The 18,589-nt window shown below is 42.6% G+C and overlaps 1 protein-coding gene across 5 annotated transcripts in view; it reads right to left on the reverse strand.

The window, feature by feature from the left end:
- LOC107223529 (nesprin-1) overlaps positions 1 to 18,589 on the reverse strand; it is a 137,726-nt gene that overhangs the window by 12,729 nt on the left and 106,408 nt on the right. For 4 of the 5 annotated variants that reach the window (XM_046735953.1, XM_046735955.1, XM_046735956.1 and 1 more), the window contains 7 exons: positions 18,362 to 18,472; positions 17,917 to 18,222; positions 17,677 to 17,811; positions 8,367 to 15,647; positions 7,987 to 8,286; positions 6,667 to 7,623; positions 1,523 to 1,825 (listed from right to left, as the gene is read on the reverse strand). In XM_046735953.1, the coding sequence (XP_046591909.1) occupies positions 1,523 to 1,825; positions 6,667 to 7,623; positions 7,987 to 8,286; positions 8,367 to 15,647; positions 17,677 to 17,811; positions 17,917 to 18,222; positions 18,362 to 18,472 (9,393 nt within the window). The remainder of the gene's footprint in view (positions 1 to 1,522; positions 1,826 to 6,666; positions 7,624 to 7,986; positions 8,287 to 8,366; positions 15,648 to 17,676; positions 17,812 to 17,916; positions 18,223 to 18,361; positions 18,473 to 18,589) is intronic. The other variant, XM_046735954.1, reaches the window with a different exon arrangement.

Below are 18,589 nucleotides of genomic sequence, written 5' to 3' on the forward strand. Positions count from 1 at the left end.
CTATTTAAACAATCAATTTTGGTTAGGAATATTGGGAGAATTTTTTCAACGATCCTTAAATAATAACTAGATACCTTTTTAGATTTTTAGAACTCATTGTTGAAACAGGATATCACTTTTTTAGAGCTGGGGTGAATTTCACCTCGCGTGAGCGTTAGACGATTCTACCAAGGTGTGACAATATTAGGGTTAATACGCCAAAAAAGCAGTGAGCGCAACAGGGATTTGTACGGTTTCAATTTATTACACTGCTATACTTCGAGCGCATCGGAATTTGCAGATCATTCGACGAGAATTATCGTACGTCTTAGATTAGGCGTGAAAATTAATTTTATAAAAATCAAAAAAAATTCATAATATCAAGTTTTCCCTGAAGTAAGTATGTTAGAGCACGACGTAAAATGGAAATAGTTGAAGCGTCGTCTGACCTTCCCTAAATCGCACGATTTATGCCTGCGACAACCTTTGAGCCATTGAGTCATGGACTCGATTAGGACCGGAAACCGTTCACCGATGCCCTCAACCTTATTCACCAGTGCCAACTGGCAAGACGTGATTAAAGTAAAAAACAAACAATTCTTATTTGCATACATTTCGGCATCGGACCACCGCTGTGTATGTATCTAATATACCTCTGAATAGGCCAGTGTTATAAAAGTGCGTCATACGGTGGTAATTTTGGAATCATTCCGACTATCGATGACTCACGTTTCCAATGTGTTTGTGCATATACACAATTGACAAACACTAATGCGTGCGGTCGATCTGTGTTCGGTACCGACTCAAGGTTCAGTTTCGCTGTAATCGGACGCTGATCGCAATGTCAAAGTCATTCGCATAGGTTACTCCGTGACCTTAAAGAGGGGATGCCAGTAGACGGCTAACAATGTGGGTGAATTTTAGAAATTTGTATATCCCGCCAAGCAATCACTCGACTCGATTCGATTGGGGTTTGTTTTATTGAAAAGTAAAAGACCGTGGTGTATTATTTACATTTCTTTTTTTTCACGCTTTACAATAACAATGCTTCCTACTAATTGATTCTAATTGAAAAAAATATCTCGACGAAGCTTGATCTATAAAAATACACCCCAATTGAAATCAATAATTTGTTACGGGGCTGAAGTTAGTAACGTTAACGTAACGAACCATCAGGTGATAAAATAATAAATTCGCAACTTTAGAATGACTTTAAAGAACTTGGCATTTCGAACTAAGAGTATGTTTCGTTTATCATGGTTTACCAAATTTCATACATTCCTGAAAATGCGAAGTAACAATTTTTCCTAAACATGCATCGTTACAGTAACGTTACTAACTTCATGCTCAAAATTAATTGCGGTTATCGCGGTATGAATTTCTGGAATTCACCTACTTTTTCCACGTCTTACACTCGTTTTCAGTTACCGATTAATGAATAAAGCTAGTTCGTCGATTATGCAACTGATTGCCGATTAATCGCCACGTATCGTGTCAGAATTTAATTTTTTTCTTATCTCTGCCTATCTTAATTTCCACATACCTTGACTTGCTTCCTTGCTTCTTCGGGTGGCAAGTTGGACACGCTGCCCATTTGCGTGTCGACCCAAGCCTTGACAGCGGCGCTTGCGTCCCGATATTGCTGCCAAAGTCTAACAGCGTGATTATACTTGTTGCAAAGGGCGTCTAGTTCCGCCCTCGTATCTTCCCAGGCCTGGACCGCCTCCTGGACGGCGGCTTCGACGCGTTCCCCGACCTCCGCCGTGCAGGACTCCCGTAGAGGTTCGGCTGCGGCCCGAAGTTCTCCAACAAGGGCCTCGCGAGCGCCCAAATCTCCGCTTAGACCCTGAAAATTTGTTAAGAAAATGTTGGTCAATTTTTCGGATTGGTCAGACGGTTTTTACCATCACTGGATTATGTTCTCCGACTAATGCTTCACTCCGGCCAACCGTTCTAGCCTTTAAAATAAACAAGGTCGCTGATATTTCTACATCGATGTTGGACTCGGAAGTCTATGTATGTATAGAAATCTGTGGCTGGAAGTCGGTTTCCGGCTTATATTCGCGTCTCTGTAGGCGATAAATACAACCAAAGATCAAAACAGTGGTTTTCCAGGCGGCTAGACCGGGTACCTACGTTATGTTATATACAATTCCTGTGCACTGCTTGATCGTAAAATCGCATCTGGTTTTGCTCTCGTTTCAAACAGAGATATTCAACAGACCGGAGTTCACTTGTGGCTATACATAGACGCGTCGAAGCAATGTCGATTTCAACTAACAGACGGTACAGCTTTATGGTCTGCATTCGCTTATCTGCACGTCTTGTATTCGTTCGTCTTCAGTCGAGAGAGGTTCACGCGATTGGAAGTATAATCTATACACCTATACATATATACATGTAATATGCATATGAAGATTAGTCTTTCGAGGAGAGAGTGATAAAAAATTTTAAATACACCATGCGTGGGTAATAAAATATCCCTATTATACATATACGAGTACGTGATGCACTAAGGCACAAAACGGAATTTATTCTTATCATTATGCAAAAAATAAAATATCTAATTTTGCAGTCAATTTTCTTTCGCATAGCTTTCTGTCCTCGATTCCTTCTACAAATAAACTTCCCCGCTATGTAATGTCGTTGTAATACCGATTCTCAGTGGCACGCTATCGCACCGCTCAGAAAATGTTTTACAACAATTATAAGATGCCGAGCGAATCAGTTCTTGACGTATTACCCTTCACTTACTAATTCTAAGTGAGCCGGCCACTCCTAAAACCATTTCTTCAGATATCGGTTGAATCAATACATACTTTCGTATCCTCAACGTTTCTGCGCTCGAAACGAGTCCCTGTATCGCCGTACAAAAGGCACGTATCGAAGTTTGCATTCGGTTTAAGGCTAAGTAGCCACACACGCGAGTCTCTGCGTGTATGCAAAAAGATTCCTCCCGGCTCTGGCCCAAGTATATTAAAGTTAATTTTATTCCTTCATTCGTACTGGTGGAATGACGTAAGATTTTTTCACGTACAGCCAGGGAATCGACGCACGTACGATTCTGCCGACGATGGATGATTCACGAATTGAAGTATCAATAAGGATTATACTAAAGTAACAAGTTCGATTTGGCTGCCGTAAAAATATTGCAAACAATCGTACAACATATATTTGTATTCTTATAAACATTGAACAGTCCTAAAAGTGGAAAAACGTACCAATAATTCAACGTTAATTTTTTCCTCCACTAAATTATGAACAGTAATTTAAACTTTCCTGATTAAAAACCACCTCTGTAATGATAATAATAATAATCACGATGCTAATTCTTATCTGCCGTGAAACTAAAATCTCATAAATCACAACAATAATACGCAGCATGATTTATTCAAGAACTAACATCATCCATCACGGACTTCCAATTTTTCATTTGAAACGGTGTTTTCTTCTTCTTTCTTTATCTCCAATTTTTCTTACCGGAGACCGAGGACTCTTTGGTTTTGAAAAATTTGCATAGTACGGTATAAAGTAAACGTAGATGAAACTGCCGTTCTAAGGTAAATACTCGTGCGGGTATACCAAACATATTGCAGAGGTGCACGTGATGCTTTTTTACATGAATAGGAAGGTCCACGTGGCGACATTTAGTGACACCGTTCGGTCAGCGCGTAACAACTTTAGCGATTATGTCATTCCAAGTATAATTATTATTAACTGGATTAACAAACGGCACGTTGCAGGATATATTCACAAGAGATAATACCAACTATGAAAGAGAGACACGCGCGTTAGGCACCTACACAAATTTACACAAACATTCATTCCCAAGCAATCAACCGTGTCCATATAATATAATATAATAGGATACGAGAAACGTATCAATGAAGGACTCACGACGCAAAGTCTTAAGAGGATTTATTTTTTGCTTAGCCAAATTACCCGGGATTTGAACCAAATATTTTCTTTTCAGTGCGTAGTATTGGAAAAAAATTCTTACTATTACGTAACGAACAACGATACAATAAGGACAAGTGCGTCGGGTTTTGACTTTTAAAGGACGTGAATTAACGATCGTTCGTTACTTTTTTTTTCATCTAGGAAGATTTTTTTTTCTTGTTTGCTAGTTGGAAATTTTTGAACGTGAGTCAATGTACACGTGACTCGAGTTTCTTATCGTCAGCAGCAATTCACGATGAACTATAGCTACGGAGACTTCCGTTAGTGGAGCTAGTGCTAAAGTTAACCGAAACTAAAGCAAAGTAACGGCTTAACTATAAATAACCACCTCTATATCTATAAACGCGTTGCATTTCGCGGTGAGGAGCGAAGCTGCAAGTCGCATATTTTTTGTACTTTATACATCAAATCACGGTACAAAACGTTGGCTTGCAGTCGAATACGGATCTAAAATTTTACTCGGCGGTATATAATTCTGGCTATCCATTTTGCAACGTCAACGTTCATTGCAGCGTGATTCCCATGGAACAATGACGAGATTACCTGGGAAACTAGGAAGACATTCACAGCTCGCGTCACGACTCAGCCAATGTTTTACGGTTCAGTGCCTGTGCAGCAGGACGCGATGCCGGTTCGCTAACCGGAGGTATAAAATCTGCGGACACCAGCTAATTGCAAACGTCAACGTCAACGAATAATTTGCATAATGCGCGGAATACGTTAGCTAATTTTTTACCTGCAATTTTTTGTATCCAAAGACCATCAAATATGCGGGTAGCGACTACGAAAATACATTGCATATAATTCTACAATAAGTTTAAACGAAATAGAATGAATGACCGTTCTCACCTAAATATCCGCCGTTCGATAGCAAGAATAGCAGAGAGTTCGAGATGATTGAGTGGCTATGTGCAACGATAAACAGTTTAGAACAATGCAGAGAAATTATGAAACCGAGACTGCAGATCTCAAGGCGTCTCAGCTATGCAGTCATCGAAGAAAACTGCGATAATATGCACGAGTAAGAACCTTGGCGTCCACGTGAACACGAGAGATAGGCGTTCTGCACACGGAAAATATGCAATAAACTGCATTAACGTATTTTTTAAACGGATTCACAATTACGTATATAACACTATCTTGTAATACCACGAGGAACAACACCAACGATGAAACGTAACATGCAAAACGATGTACAAACATTAAGAATTTGTTTAAACGACGTGGAGGTTCCGACACTCGATCACCGGTGTGTTAGAGCGCGCGATCTTTACTCGCCCACGATTGGGCGCCGACTGGCGAGAAGACCGTTGATAGCACCGTGGCCGCTACTGATAGCATTCCGAAACAAATACATAATACGAATCAAGCCGCCCGTCCGATTGGTCGGTGCGCGTGCGTAGCCGGCGAGTTTTAACGTCCGTGAAACGGTCGGAAGTTGGATGGATGGGTGAGTCGTTGGTGTGTGCAGCCCGGCGAGGGCGTGGATCGAGTCAAAGAGTCTTATCTCCACGGCTCCATGCAAGTCTGACGCCTCGGCTTTTTCGTCCAAACTACGACGCCGAGAATTTCATTATATTCTGAGGGTTTGAGTCGCTCAAATTCGAAACACATTAAATAAGAATGTACGTGTAAACTAAGTTGTCACACATATTTCTTGTGCCGAAATAAAGATACTCTAAAAATTTGAAACTGTTCGGAGCAGCATTAGGGTAGATACAGCGCATAAGGCGTCTGAATACGGTCATAAGTCAAAAGGTTCCTTGTTTATGATGGAACTGTACATAGACCGTTTTTGGATAAGATAAAACATTACGGTAGCCTATTTTCTACTTTACCGGCATTTTGTGGAGGTATTATGTAGCCGGCTATTGAATGCCGTTTCTTAGAGCTTGGTTATCTTAGACTCCATGGTTATGAGTATGGTGTAGACTCGGAATAAAATGTTCGAAAAGCGCTAACGACATTTCAAAGTGCGACTAGTAATACATCGTGTTTTATGACAGAATTTGAAACAGGTTGTTATATTATTGGCCAACTATTTCACTCGTCGATTAACACCTACACGCTGGCAAGTCAGAAACGCCTTGAGATATGAGGTCGGCGTCAATTATAATGAACTGTTCATAGTACCTACGACTCCGCGATATTGATGTGTCAATGTGGCACATGATAGTTTTTTATTTGAAATCTATACGCGAATATAACGTACTATGCAACAGGAAAATGGTATCAGAATTCTTTTTCAAATGCAAGGGGCGAGGAGAATCGAGATGTATTTTTAATCCAGTTTCAACGTCTATATATATTTCACAAGGGTCATTGAAACCTGCTGCACCGAAGCCCAAGAATGCTTCGCTGACGATAAGCTGCGTCTGCAGTAACAGTTCTCTGTCGTTACAGAATTTGAAAGGGTTCGTTAAGCAATACAACGATTGTAAAGTTGAAACTGGCAAATTGGTAAAAAAACCGTAGTTACTGAACGACAATTTATTTACCCTCTTTTTAAGGTATAGAGCAAGAATTTAATGGGGTATTATAATTGGATTTATCCACGGATTCGATTGGATGGATTTTCATAAATTATTAAACGGCAAATAATACATAGCAACAATAGTCATTACACCGAACTCTACTACCCACCGAGCTCATTGTGTTACGAGCGACACCTTTAAAGTGATGTTCTTCAAGTGATAAAAAGACGATTAATTTATACCGATATCTTACCTCCAGCCGTTCGGTCGCCTTTAGCAGTCTCTCGTAGTCAACGGATCCCTGGACGGTAAGAAGTTCCATCATGTAATCCGCCTCCTGAACGGACTGCTGAACGACCTCCAACTGCCTTTCAAATCTGCGCCAGAGCCCGAGTCTGTTCCGAAGAAGAGTAAGGAGTCTTGCGCACCGGGATTCCAGTTCAGTGTGTACATCCTGAAGGTTGGAGATTTTTCTTTCAACGGCGAGTGGTGACACCGACACCCTGGTCCGCATCGGTAGGGTATGAAGAACCTGGCGTAGTCCCATCAGGTCTTGCCACAAGTTGGTCAACTCCTCGGCGACGCCGTGGCACCGATCCACGCACGCCGCCACGATTTCACTACCTTGACCCTCGTTGCCTTCGCATTGGTCAAGAACGGATGACTGTCTCTGATGAGATCTACGAACCCGCGCGAGACCTCGTTGCAAGGCTTGCAAGCGCTCTCTGAGAAGTTGCGCAGCGTCTAGCTCCTCGCCGATCAATCCTTCGATGCGGCGTGCCGATGACAGCAGGACTCCGACCCGCTCGCTTTCTGCAGCCGGAAGTAGTCCTAGCCGGCCGAGTTCCTCCTGTATGATGACGACTCTATCGAAGAGAACAGATAACCGTTCAACGTACAGGTCAAGCTCTTCTTCGGTCTTCAGAACTCCATGGAAATCGTCGATGGTGACACGAAGTTCGTTCAGTTCTCGCTCCAAGAGCTTCAGCTTGTCGTTAACCGGGACGTCGCTCGACGATATATTTTCGGCAACGGAAGCTTGGATCGTGTTTATCTTTTCGGTAACGCCTTGCCAACGGTCTTGGAGCTCACCGTGGAACTGCCTCTGAAGCATCTCGTCTGACAATGGAACGATTCTAAGTGCCTGCTCGAAGTTGTTCTCAGCCTCGTTACGGATATTGTTGTGCACCTCGTACTGCGCTTTTATTTCCTGGAAGAAAGGAGAGACCTTGATTTATTTATTTATTTATTTATTATTTCATCTCAAAAACCCTCTTTTGGCGGGGAATTCAACTACTCGAAAGAAGGACTCCGTGTATCCGGATCTTTAACCGAATTCGTTGGGCTCATATGTCACTGCCGCATCTTGTCTGAGGGGGTATATTTACTCTAAAAATACCAAAGTTGATGGTGTACTCGCCTGTGGCGGTGAGCCAAGTCTATTTTCAAACTTGACCTGAATCTATGAGCAAGCTCTTAACCCGTAGCTACATGAAAGAAAGTTCGAGAGGTTTGGACACCGAGAGAAAGCTTTAAGTATTTACAAATATAACATAAATTCGTGAAAACTTACCCAGAATTGTCGCATGTTACCGCCCGATGGATCGTGGACAAATGCAAGATCACGTTCCGCGGAGTTCATCCAATTTTCCAATCGACCAACTAACGCTTCCTGGGTTGTCCAGCGATCTTTAAATGCTATGAGACGCCTCAAAGAAGATTCCACTTCGTCTTGAAGCTTGATGATAACATCCAGTGCCTCTCCATATCGATCTTCGGGGTCTTCAATTTGCACCAATTCTTCCAAGCTACGAGCTACTCCTAATAGCTGAATTAGACGTGCATGGTGGGTCGCGATGTCGGAGGATAATGACTGAAAACCATATTGCAATGAGTCACATCACCAAAAGATTAAGTACTGTAATCGAAAAAAAATTATATAATAATTCTTACCTGATAAAGCGAAATATACTGTTCATAGTCAGACGACGTGACTGTTTGTAGGTCCGGAACCCGTTGGTGAGCAACTCCCAGCCATCCCCTTTCCTCCTTAAGTCCTTGTTCAAGTATAATCCATCTTGAAGCTGCCAGAGACATCTGCTGAGCGCGAGAAGCAGCCTGGTCAAGCAGCGTGGTTGCTTTCCTGTGAAGTTCCTCGTGGAGATCGGAATACTTTGCTCTTGTCTCTCTATCAAGGTTGCCCTCTAGAGATTCGAGAATAGCGCGACAGTGGTTCAAGTTGACGAAGAATTTCCGATGCTTCTGCATTTCCTCCTGCAGGTCTTCTAAGCTCGCGACTGATATTGGACTGTCCAATAAGTTCTCCGCTATCTCGGTGATCTGTGCAAATTCCTGCAACGTTTGCTCGTACTCTTCGGCGAGGGAAAGAAGTTGTAGCAGTCGGTCTCTCTCAATGCAGATGGTGTACTCGATGACTCGGGTCATTTCGTGAGCGGCGTAAGTGTCCTCGGGGACAATCTTCCCGGGATAATCCTTCAAAATTCGTCTCGCGGCAGAAACCAACTTTCCAGTCTTCCACATGTGACAGCGGTTAGTGTTATCAATTTTTTCTAGCTCTTGAAGCTTCCACTGCGTCGACGCATCACTCGCTATGATGATATCCAGTTGCTTTCGATGTTCGTCAACTAGTCGAGAGACGTTGTTAACACCATTCAGGAACTCGTCCCAGCGGATAAGTTCCGTAGTAGCGTACTTCTCTCCGTCATCGGTGACGTTTTCGATTGCCTGAACCTGAGACTGTAGAGCATCCAGGCACTCCATTATTCTTTCACGATCTTCTTCTACGAAGTGCACTTCGACGTTATTCCAAATAGAGTCCAACTCCCTGACACTTTCCTCGACATGATTGATTTCTTCTTTCAGTTCAATGAACGTTCGCAGGTCGTCGTGTGAAGGTCCGTGGGGACTTTCCCTACTCAGAAAAATTCTGTACTCCACAGACTCGAGCCAGGTTGATATGGTCTCAACTACTGTGATCAGAGTATGTTTTATAATGACTGTATCACTTTCTTCTTCGACAGCAGCTCGCAGCTGGCCCAAACCGCGTTGAACAGTTCCACTTAGTTCTTCGATGGATTCGGTCGTAATCACCTGATCCAGAGTTGCTATGTAAAGTATGTTGGATAAATGAGTGGTTTGTTTCGCATTTTGCGAGTTCCTTACACGGTCTGCTATGACTTTTGTGGCTCTTGTACGCTGTGAGACTTGATTTTGCGGAACACCGTATTCCAACGCCTCCGCAAGAAGCAAGGATGTTGGGCTAGGTGTTTTTCGAACAGGACTGTGCGATACTAAGAGTCTGTCTTCCCAGCTGGAGTTGGGACTGGTATCACGTTTTTCATACTCTGTACTCAAAGGCACAGGAACTTTGGATGTTTTTTGGTCGTCAATCGTGTCGGTATAAGATTTCACTTCCACTTTTGATGATGGTTTAGTTTTTGCGGAAAGCACAGATTCCGTTGGAGAAAGGGGTTCCTCTGTCGTATCCATTGGTTCAGGAGCTGTTACAATGCTTATAGCCTCTCTTATAGATTGACGAGAATCTATACCTACTTGGCTCGAATCTGGAGTTTTCGCTGGCTTAGCTGATACATCAGAATAAGTTGAGTGGAAAGTTGGGCCTTGAGATTGATCCGTTGATATTATCAGCTTTACCTCATCTTTAGGCATTTTTTCCGTAAGGCGTTCTTGGTGTGGCGAAATTTCTTGAGAAACTGACACAACCTGCACTTGGGCTGTATTCGGATCAGAAGACTTCAATTTCGCAATGGTAACTTTGGACGTGATGATTTCTGCCTCGGTTTCATATTTCTGCGAAACTTTACCTTGCGCTCTGATGGAGCTTAGGTCAATATCGGTCAATACTTTTCCTACAACGATGTTGCCCGGTTGTTTATTCGTGGCATATTCTTCAGAAGAATCTGGTGGCGACCCAGATCTCGTTTGATCGGAATTTTTTCTGGCTACGTCGGAATAAGACAATTTTGGTCGTGACTCAAGAGCCGTTGTAGGCTGACCAAATATTGTTTCAAGATCAGTTTTTTCTTTTTCTTTGGTAAATGGAGCCGACTCTTGTGCCTCATTTGTCTTGTGTTTTCTTTTCCTCCGCTGTCTTCTCCCTAGCCTGGCTGTATCATCTTCCAAGCTCGTAACGTTCTCCGAAAGTTCTTCGGTAATACTCGTGTCTTGCGACGTTTCTATCGCTGAAGCGCGTTCAAAATCTAGGAAACTTTGACTGGCGCTATCAGGTATTTCGATGGTGGCTTGGACGTGAATTTCGTACGAAGTATCCGTAAACGAGTCCGTCTCCGATTGCTGTTGAACAGGCTGTTCTTTTTTAGCAACGATTCTTGTCACTTCCAGTTCCTTTGTGGCTAAATCTTTCTTTTCAGGTGTACGATCAGCAGTTTTTTCTGGCACTATAGTTTGAGCACTAATATCAAGCGTAGTTGGAACAGCTTGAGTGCTTTCTTCAGAAGTTGGAACAAGTTCATGCATCTTAGTTTGTATCGACGAATCTACAGCTGTCAATTTTTCGGGAACAACAGTTTGCGACTCTCCTTCGACAGTTATCGTGGTTTTTTCGACAGTTGTCATGGCTAGTAATTCAGGGGCTTCGGTAGGCTCTGGACTTTGAATGGTGCTTGTTTGCGCAGCACTTTCAGTGGTTGGTTCTGGTGTCTTGGTCTGTATTTCCATATCGGAAGTAACTGCCGGACGCGGGCTTTCTTTAGGGGTTGTCTGCGTCTCGGAGGTATCGATTTGCATATGATCGACTACGTCAGTCTGTATGGTGGAGTCTTCTAATACAGGCATTGCAGGCGTGGGTGTTACACTGGTTTGTATGTCCACTTCCGTCGTGACGACAGGTTCTGGTGTGATAGTCTGCATCGTAGCTTCCTGTGATACCACCTTTGTTTCATTAGGCAATGGAGTTGTTTGCTGAACTGCGTCTTCGAGCACTGCTTTGGGCTCTGGTGAAATTGTTTGTGTCTCTATTTCATTGGTGGGCTCTCTTTGGATTGGAGAGGTTTGAGATTCTATGGTGATTCCTTCAACTGGAGTGGTCTGCACTTGAATGTCGTCAACCTCTGTCTTCTCTAAATCGACAGGGCTCGTTTGTACTTGCGCATCGTCGATCTCTGTTTTTTCAGGTTCAATCGGGCTGGTTTGAACATACGTTTCTCCAATTTCTGGTACCTCCAATGGAATTGGACTCGTTTGCATAAAAGCCTCATCAACAGCCACCCTCTCGAGTTCGATTGGGCTCGTTTGAACGTAGATTTCATTAATTTCTGGTTTGTCAGGTTGCACTGGACTTGTCTGCATGAAATGCTCCTCAATTGCTGGCTTCTCTGGCTCAATCGGGCTGGTTTGACACTGCATTTCTCCAACAACCGGCTTTTCAGGGTGAATAGGACTTGTCTGGACAAAGTTTTCCTCCAGGATTACCTTCTCAGATTCGAAAGGACTCGTTTGAACGGAGGTTTCCTCAGCACGCGGTTTTTCGGGTTCGACTGGGCTAGTTTGAACATACGTTTCTTCGATAACCGGCTTTTCGACTTGAATTGGACTCGTTTGTACAAAAGTTTCGTCAATCTTGGGTTTCTCTTCCTGTACAGGACTTGTTTGCACCTCATCATCTGCGGTCGGTGTAGGAATAGGCGTGACCGTTTGCATAGCCAAGTGTTCTATATCTGGTGTTTCAGGCTTACTAGTTTGATTGGACACGTCAACGGCGGGTTTTGGAGAAGTTTGCACCTCGATATTAATTTCGCTCAATTTTTCTGTCTGAACTTCTTGTTCCTCGTTGTCCGCTACTACAGGTTCAGGTGAAGTTTGTGCTGAGCTTGTGATGATTTGTGGTATTTCGGGTGACATGACTCCGGCTCCTACGTCACAAGTTTCAACGACAGTTTGCGTTTCAATCTCAGTACGTATCGGTTCCGGTTCTTTAGGTTTTATTTCGATTTCTATGTTCTCAACATTCGATAAAGCCTCGCTCTTCTGCCTACGCTTCTTATCCTTCGCATCCACTTGACTCGCTTCAGAATCAACAGGAATAATTTCATCCGTGAAGTCTGCTTCGTCGGTAGTTGTTTTAGGTACTTCTGAGTTTTCGTCATGCTTAGTTTTCACCTTCTGCTTCTTCTTCTTTTTCTTCTTGTTCTTTTTCTTCCCACCTTCGTCATCCTCAGCGGTAGAAATTTCATCTACTGTTGTTTTGTCGTCAGGTTCGTAACCGTGATCCGGTTCCGAGTTATCATCGCGGAAAGTTGAAATCAAAGACAATGGTTCTGTAATATCTTTCAAGTCCGGTTGCGGCTGTTCAGATTCATGTTTTGAAGAATCTGTCATCGGTACGTTAATATCGGTAGAATCAGCAATCGTGGTAGTAATGGAGGCGCTGGAGTCTTCTGTAACGGATTTTTCAGGGGTTTCAGGTTTATTTTTATGTTTTTTCTTTTTTCGAATTTTCCTACTCGTTGTACCGTCGGATTCACTTTTTTCAGAAGGCTCAGGGTACGTCTCGGTTTCTTTTTCAGTTGTCGGAAGGGTGCTTGTTTGTACTATTTTGTTGTGGATTACGTGCACTGTTTGTTTCTCTGCAGGGAGATTAATGTCTACGTCTTCCTTCACTATGTGATACGGAGCTACCTCAGGACGTTCAGCCTCAGTTCTTACGAATACAGATGAACCTGCCTCTTCGTCTTTCTTCTGTACCGATAAAGATATTTCAACCTTTTCCATCACTGGTTTGTACTCGGATCCGCAAGAGACTGAACTCAATTGTGGGTCTGTCAATGCATTCGCACGTTCGTGTTCAATGAAGTCATCGTTTGATTTATGATGAGTTACAATTTGGTAGGTGAACGTTTCTCTTTTATTATCTGGTTGCTCTGGAATGACAATATTCTCTTTTGTAGATTGTTGAACCTTATTTTCATCATCGTCAGCTATAAGTTTTGAAGTATCTTGCACCGGCTGAGTTTCAAGTACTAATGGCGTCGTGGATTCAAGAGCTTTAGGTGAATCAGGTATTTGGTGAACTGCCTCGATCGGTTCTATTACCACGCTTTCAGTCTCCATCAATTTTATTATTAATTTTTGTTCAGCTGTTGGACTTAGTTCTTTTGAAGGCTGTTTTTCAGGTGTTGCTTCTTTCTCCTGAATTCTGACGAGCTCATCACGGTTCATTTCTTCTGGCACAGGGATACTTTGTTTATTAAAATCTTCTACTGTGCTGCTACCTGCATGCTCTACTATTTCTACCGTGCCGGATACTAGTTTCGTGATTTGTGAGTCACCTTTACTAGGTGCATCGGACTTACACTTAGCGCGAGCTACGACATCATCCTCAGCAGTAGCAGTTTCTACGGATGGTTCGGTTTTTGAATCACCAATCGACACGTCATCGATAGGAGTCTGCAAAATTTGACATTTTTCAGTGTTGATTAACAATTGACTTAGACCAGCTGCTGGCTGATGGTCGTGTGCATCATTTACCTCAATGGGCAAATATTCCATAGCATGTTTCTCGACAACTGTGATCTTTGGAATTACATCTACCACAACAGGGGTTTCAGTACGTTCCGATTCCATAGTCACAGATTTAACATCAAACGAAGTTTGAATGTTCGATTCAACAATTCCTTCATCGTCTTTCGACGGCTCCTCAAAAGCTTGATCTATCATCTTGTTTTCTGCGGCTAAGGGGCTTTCTTCGTCACTACCTTTCTCCGATTTCTTCAGAACTTCTTCCGGCTTCGACTCGATGGAAGTAGGAGCTTGAATTGTCTCTGTAAAAGAAGATTTTGATGTCATATCTTTGGCAAATGGTCCAAAGAACGGTCCTTGCATCGGACTTCCCGGTGTAAGTGGCACCGTACCTTCCGGAAGTAGTGGCTGAGGTACCTGCGCACTGGCCTGGGCATCAAAGATATGTCTTTCAACTCCAGTACCTTCAGGAGCAAATGCAATACTGTTATCGATGATTCTCTCATTGTCATTTCTGGTTACGTTGATACTGATGTGCGGTATATCTTGCTCGTCGATTTCTACTTCTTCCGGTTCTTCGATAACTTCCTCAGTCGTTGTTTCTTTGCCGTCAATTATGGTAATCTTCCGAATGGTGCGCCTGGTTCTTCTGATCACTCGGCGAGTAACTTGCTGGACTACGGCGTGAACGCTCGAAGTGGTAGTTTGATACTCCCCAGATTCTACTGCCGACGGTTCACCTTCTATCGGTTTAAGCTGCAAATCCTGAATGTTGCCTTGGATTATTTGGTGCGAATGCTGAGGTCCCGTCTCGAACTCTTCAACGTTGATTTCGCCGCCCGGTGCACCAGTGGTAACGCGTCCCCCGTAGGACTGAGTCGTCGACAGTTCAACAGTTCCATCGGGCTTCGATCGCGTGACGGTAACTTGTTGGCCTCTCATGGTGGCCTCTGAAAAGGCTTGCGTAACCGGCGGGTTACCGTCCACTGCTGTCGACAAGGTGGTCAAATGTTGTTGAGTTGTTTGTTGGCTTGTTACCAAAGTGCGCCGGAGCTTTCGAACGATGATTCTCTTCGTGCCATCGGCGTCGACCACTACTTCAGTTGTCGTATCGTCAGGTTCTGTCAGGAAAGTTTCGAAGGCCTGCGGAGCAGCGTGCGATATGTTCAACTCCGACGTCGCGCTCTCGGTCTTCTGCGCGTCTTGGTACTTCATGTCGACCACTATGTCATCTGGCATTGACCCAGATTGTTCGCGTCTGATGAATTCTGAGCTCGTACTGGAAGGCACATTTTTCGTCGCTATTTCGATTACATCGTGATTGCCGTCCGAAGATTTTACGATTTTGATCGTCTCCTGAGTTTGGGCGTTGTCCTCGTCTCTCTTCACGAGTGTGCTTGATTCCGTTGGCATCGTTTGAGACGCGGTAGAGACCGGTATCTGAGTGGTGGACGTTTGTTTGGTGAGCTGAGCTGGTTTTTGAACAGTTGTTGTTGTCGTTGACGTTTGTTTTGTCAGCTGGGCTGGTTTTTCAATCGTGATCGCATTGAGTAACAAGCTCTGACCGGTTTGCAAAGAAACATCAGCTTGCGATGGCAGAGAATGGGGCTCGTGCTCTAAAGAGGAGTGAATCGAAGGCGCTGAGTCTAAAGTACCTTCCCCACGCTCGGACGCGTCATCTTCTGCCTCTGCCATTTCCTCTAAGTCCTCAATCTCCTATAATTTGGGAAGAAGATTGTGATTGGAAATTTCACTTAACGATGAACGTTTATCACTTGTTATTTTTTTTTAGTCAGCAGTTACGTATGTAGCGAGAAATAATAGAATTGAATTTGCAGACAGATAGCGTGCAGTTTCAAAGTTTCAATATTCTGTCGGAAAAGAAATGTGTTCAAACCACTCGAAAGCATTGACCTAAGAGATCCTTCAATTCTTTTATTTCTCGAACTATTACTGGCTCAGTGATCTCGAGTACAGGAATTTATTCGTTGATTAAAAGGAAAAAATATCCAGTCCCGCACATCCGGTGCAGACTGATACAGACTGACACTTAGGTAGTGAGTTATACTTAGCGACGTACCAGAAGCGAGGAATTAGCCAAGACTTTATTTGGATTAGCATACAAAACAAATTACATACGTGCAGGGAACGTGATTGGCCTAGACGAACACTGTGCAAGGTCAATGACGCTGGTTGACAAAATTACCGATCAAATTAGATCATCATTGCATAACATACTTGGCAGATACTGAACCAGGTATATTGATTTTTACATGAGGGTTATCAAGCGCAATTTATGAATGTAATTTACATTTAAAATTTCTATCTTTTTTTGGAAAAAAATTCCGTGCCATAAAATCATTTGGTTTTATTCTCAAAATTTTCCACATGCGGCTACTTTTAAACGAGGATATTACATATTCATAAAAATATCGAGAGCACCGAATATTGTATAAGAGTTGACTAAGTGACAAGTTGGCGAAAACGATTAGTAATGACTCACTGAAAATGACAAATTGTCGTCTAATCTACCGAGAAATTATGTTTCTGTAGTCATGGATTACATATTTAGAGATAATCTGTTCTGAAGCGAACATTATTTTATTTTGATATCAAACAGATTTCCGAGAAATTAAAATTTACGAGTACGTTGTGGTAGTTTTTCTTGAATCTATCACAAAAGTATTTTGCGAGATTCGAGTAACAAATTTTCCGGAGTCATCGTTCACTTAGTTTGATTATGAATTGTGCTCTTTAAATATTGATAAAATCAGTTTTCGTCTGATTTTTCAATTAAGGACGCATAATATTTGCAGATCGGTAATAATGCAACACTTAACAGAGTATACAGCAGAGATTAAAATAACGATAGGAAATTAATCAGAAAAGTTTAATTATGTCAAAATACAATGATGAATTAACATTCCTTAAGTACATGCAACTCCTACAATTACATCTATCTTTTTACATTAACAAATATGTGTAGTAAATATGAGCTATGATAAATGATATGCAGAAAGATACAAAATAATATACGTATATCAGTGATGGGATGGATAAACGATAATATAAGCAAGAATATACAATCTACGCAGACAATAGCGAGCAGTACTTAAATATGCAAATTTGATTCTACTGTACTGAATTAAACATCGGTTCTGAAAACGATAGTAAAGCTTCTTCTGATTGTTTGCGTACAGCGTAGACGAGCGTATAGACGCTGAAAAGCTTGATGGTCGACGCAAATAGAGATAGATAGTTGAGAAGTAGAACCAATTACCGACGACTTAATTAAGGTTTTACTGCATTGAAGAATATTCCTGGAACATGCTGTGTGTTTTAAGTAATACCATTTGACACCATGATTAGGTACATGAAAACTATAGGATGATTCCTACATACCTATAAATTGTGATTATTTGTCATTCTCTCTTGAAGCAGACGAAATTAAAAAAAAATTTGACATCGTCTGCTCCAAATGCGAAACCAGGTTATACCACAATGCGTAATGTGACTTACACTTGGGTGCAAATTGGGGGTGAGAATTGCAAGGATATGATTTAAGCGATGGAAAAAAAAAATAGGGCACGATGAAGGAGCGTGAGAAGAAATGAATAATTACACTCTACAGGCTTGCTTGCGCGAGCAGGCCGCCCGAGAGTTCAGCTAGAAGCGAACCCCGCCACCTTAGCGTGGAGTGTTGCGAACAGTGCGAAAGCCCCGAGATGTTGTAAGCGTTGAGTACCTGCTGCTTGTGTCGTAGACGCGTCGCAACGTCCGTCAGAGCCTCCCTCATAGTTTTCGCCAGGGCACTCACTTCGGGAAGTGACTCCATTTCCGCAACTCGCTTCTCCCGAGTTTCTATTTCCTGGAGAAGCACCTATCAGGGCCGAAACGTATTTTATCATCATTGTTACGAAAGTGGTTTCTATCTAGTGGACACCAGAAATGACCTACAGCATCCAATTCAAGCCGCTTTACAAACCTTGCACGCCGTCACTGATTGTTTTTCGTGTATGGTCGCGATGATCTGCCTAATCCATATTTCAGTTTCATCCAGGAATGACATGTAGATTTGGACTTCTCGCTGACGACGTTCTTGTGCACTTCGTGCATTCTCCAATGCAACAGTTCCCTGCTCTGCTTGCGATGAAAGGGTTGCGATTCGCGCACGAATTTCCTTGAGAGTCGATGACAATTGCTGAGTTTCGGAATCTCTGGGGATCGTTGCCAATGACGTGTTTATGCCGACTGCCTGTCGGTCGTACACCTGAAGATCCGCTAGTATTGTCTGAAAGTTTATTGTCGTGTCTCTTGATAGCAATTTCATATCAGCGTCTTGCGCGGGTTTTAGATTATGATTTTGTAAATAGAGGAACATTGAGGGTCTCAAGACGAGTTATAGGAGGATTTTGAATCTAAAATCTCACCACAAGTGCCGAAAGCATAGACTGTATGCTATCTCCGGGCAAACAATCTAATGATAGCTCAAGTCGCGTCACTGCCAACTTCAGGGATGCAAGGTCATCCGAAATCGATTCCTAAAACGATCAATCAATTAATACGCAGATTACGAATATCGCGAATCACTTAATTCATGCCGTGCATTCGACGAACGCCAATCTTACTCCAGCGATGAATTAATATATTAGCTTCAA

Source organism: Neodiprion lecontei, chromosome 3 (assembly GCF_021901455.1).
Source record: "Neodiprion lecontei isolate iyNeoLeco1 chromosome 3, iyNeoLeco1.1, whole genome shotgun sequence".
Lineage (NCBI taxonomy): Eukaryota > Metazoa > Arthropoda > Insecta > Hymenoptera > Diprionidae > Neodiprion > Neodiprion lecontei.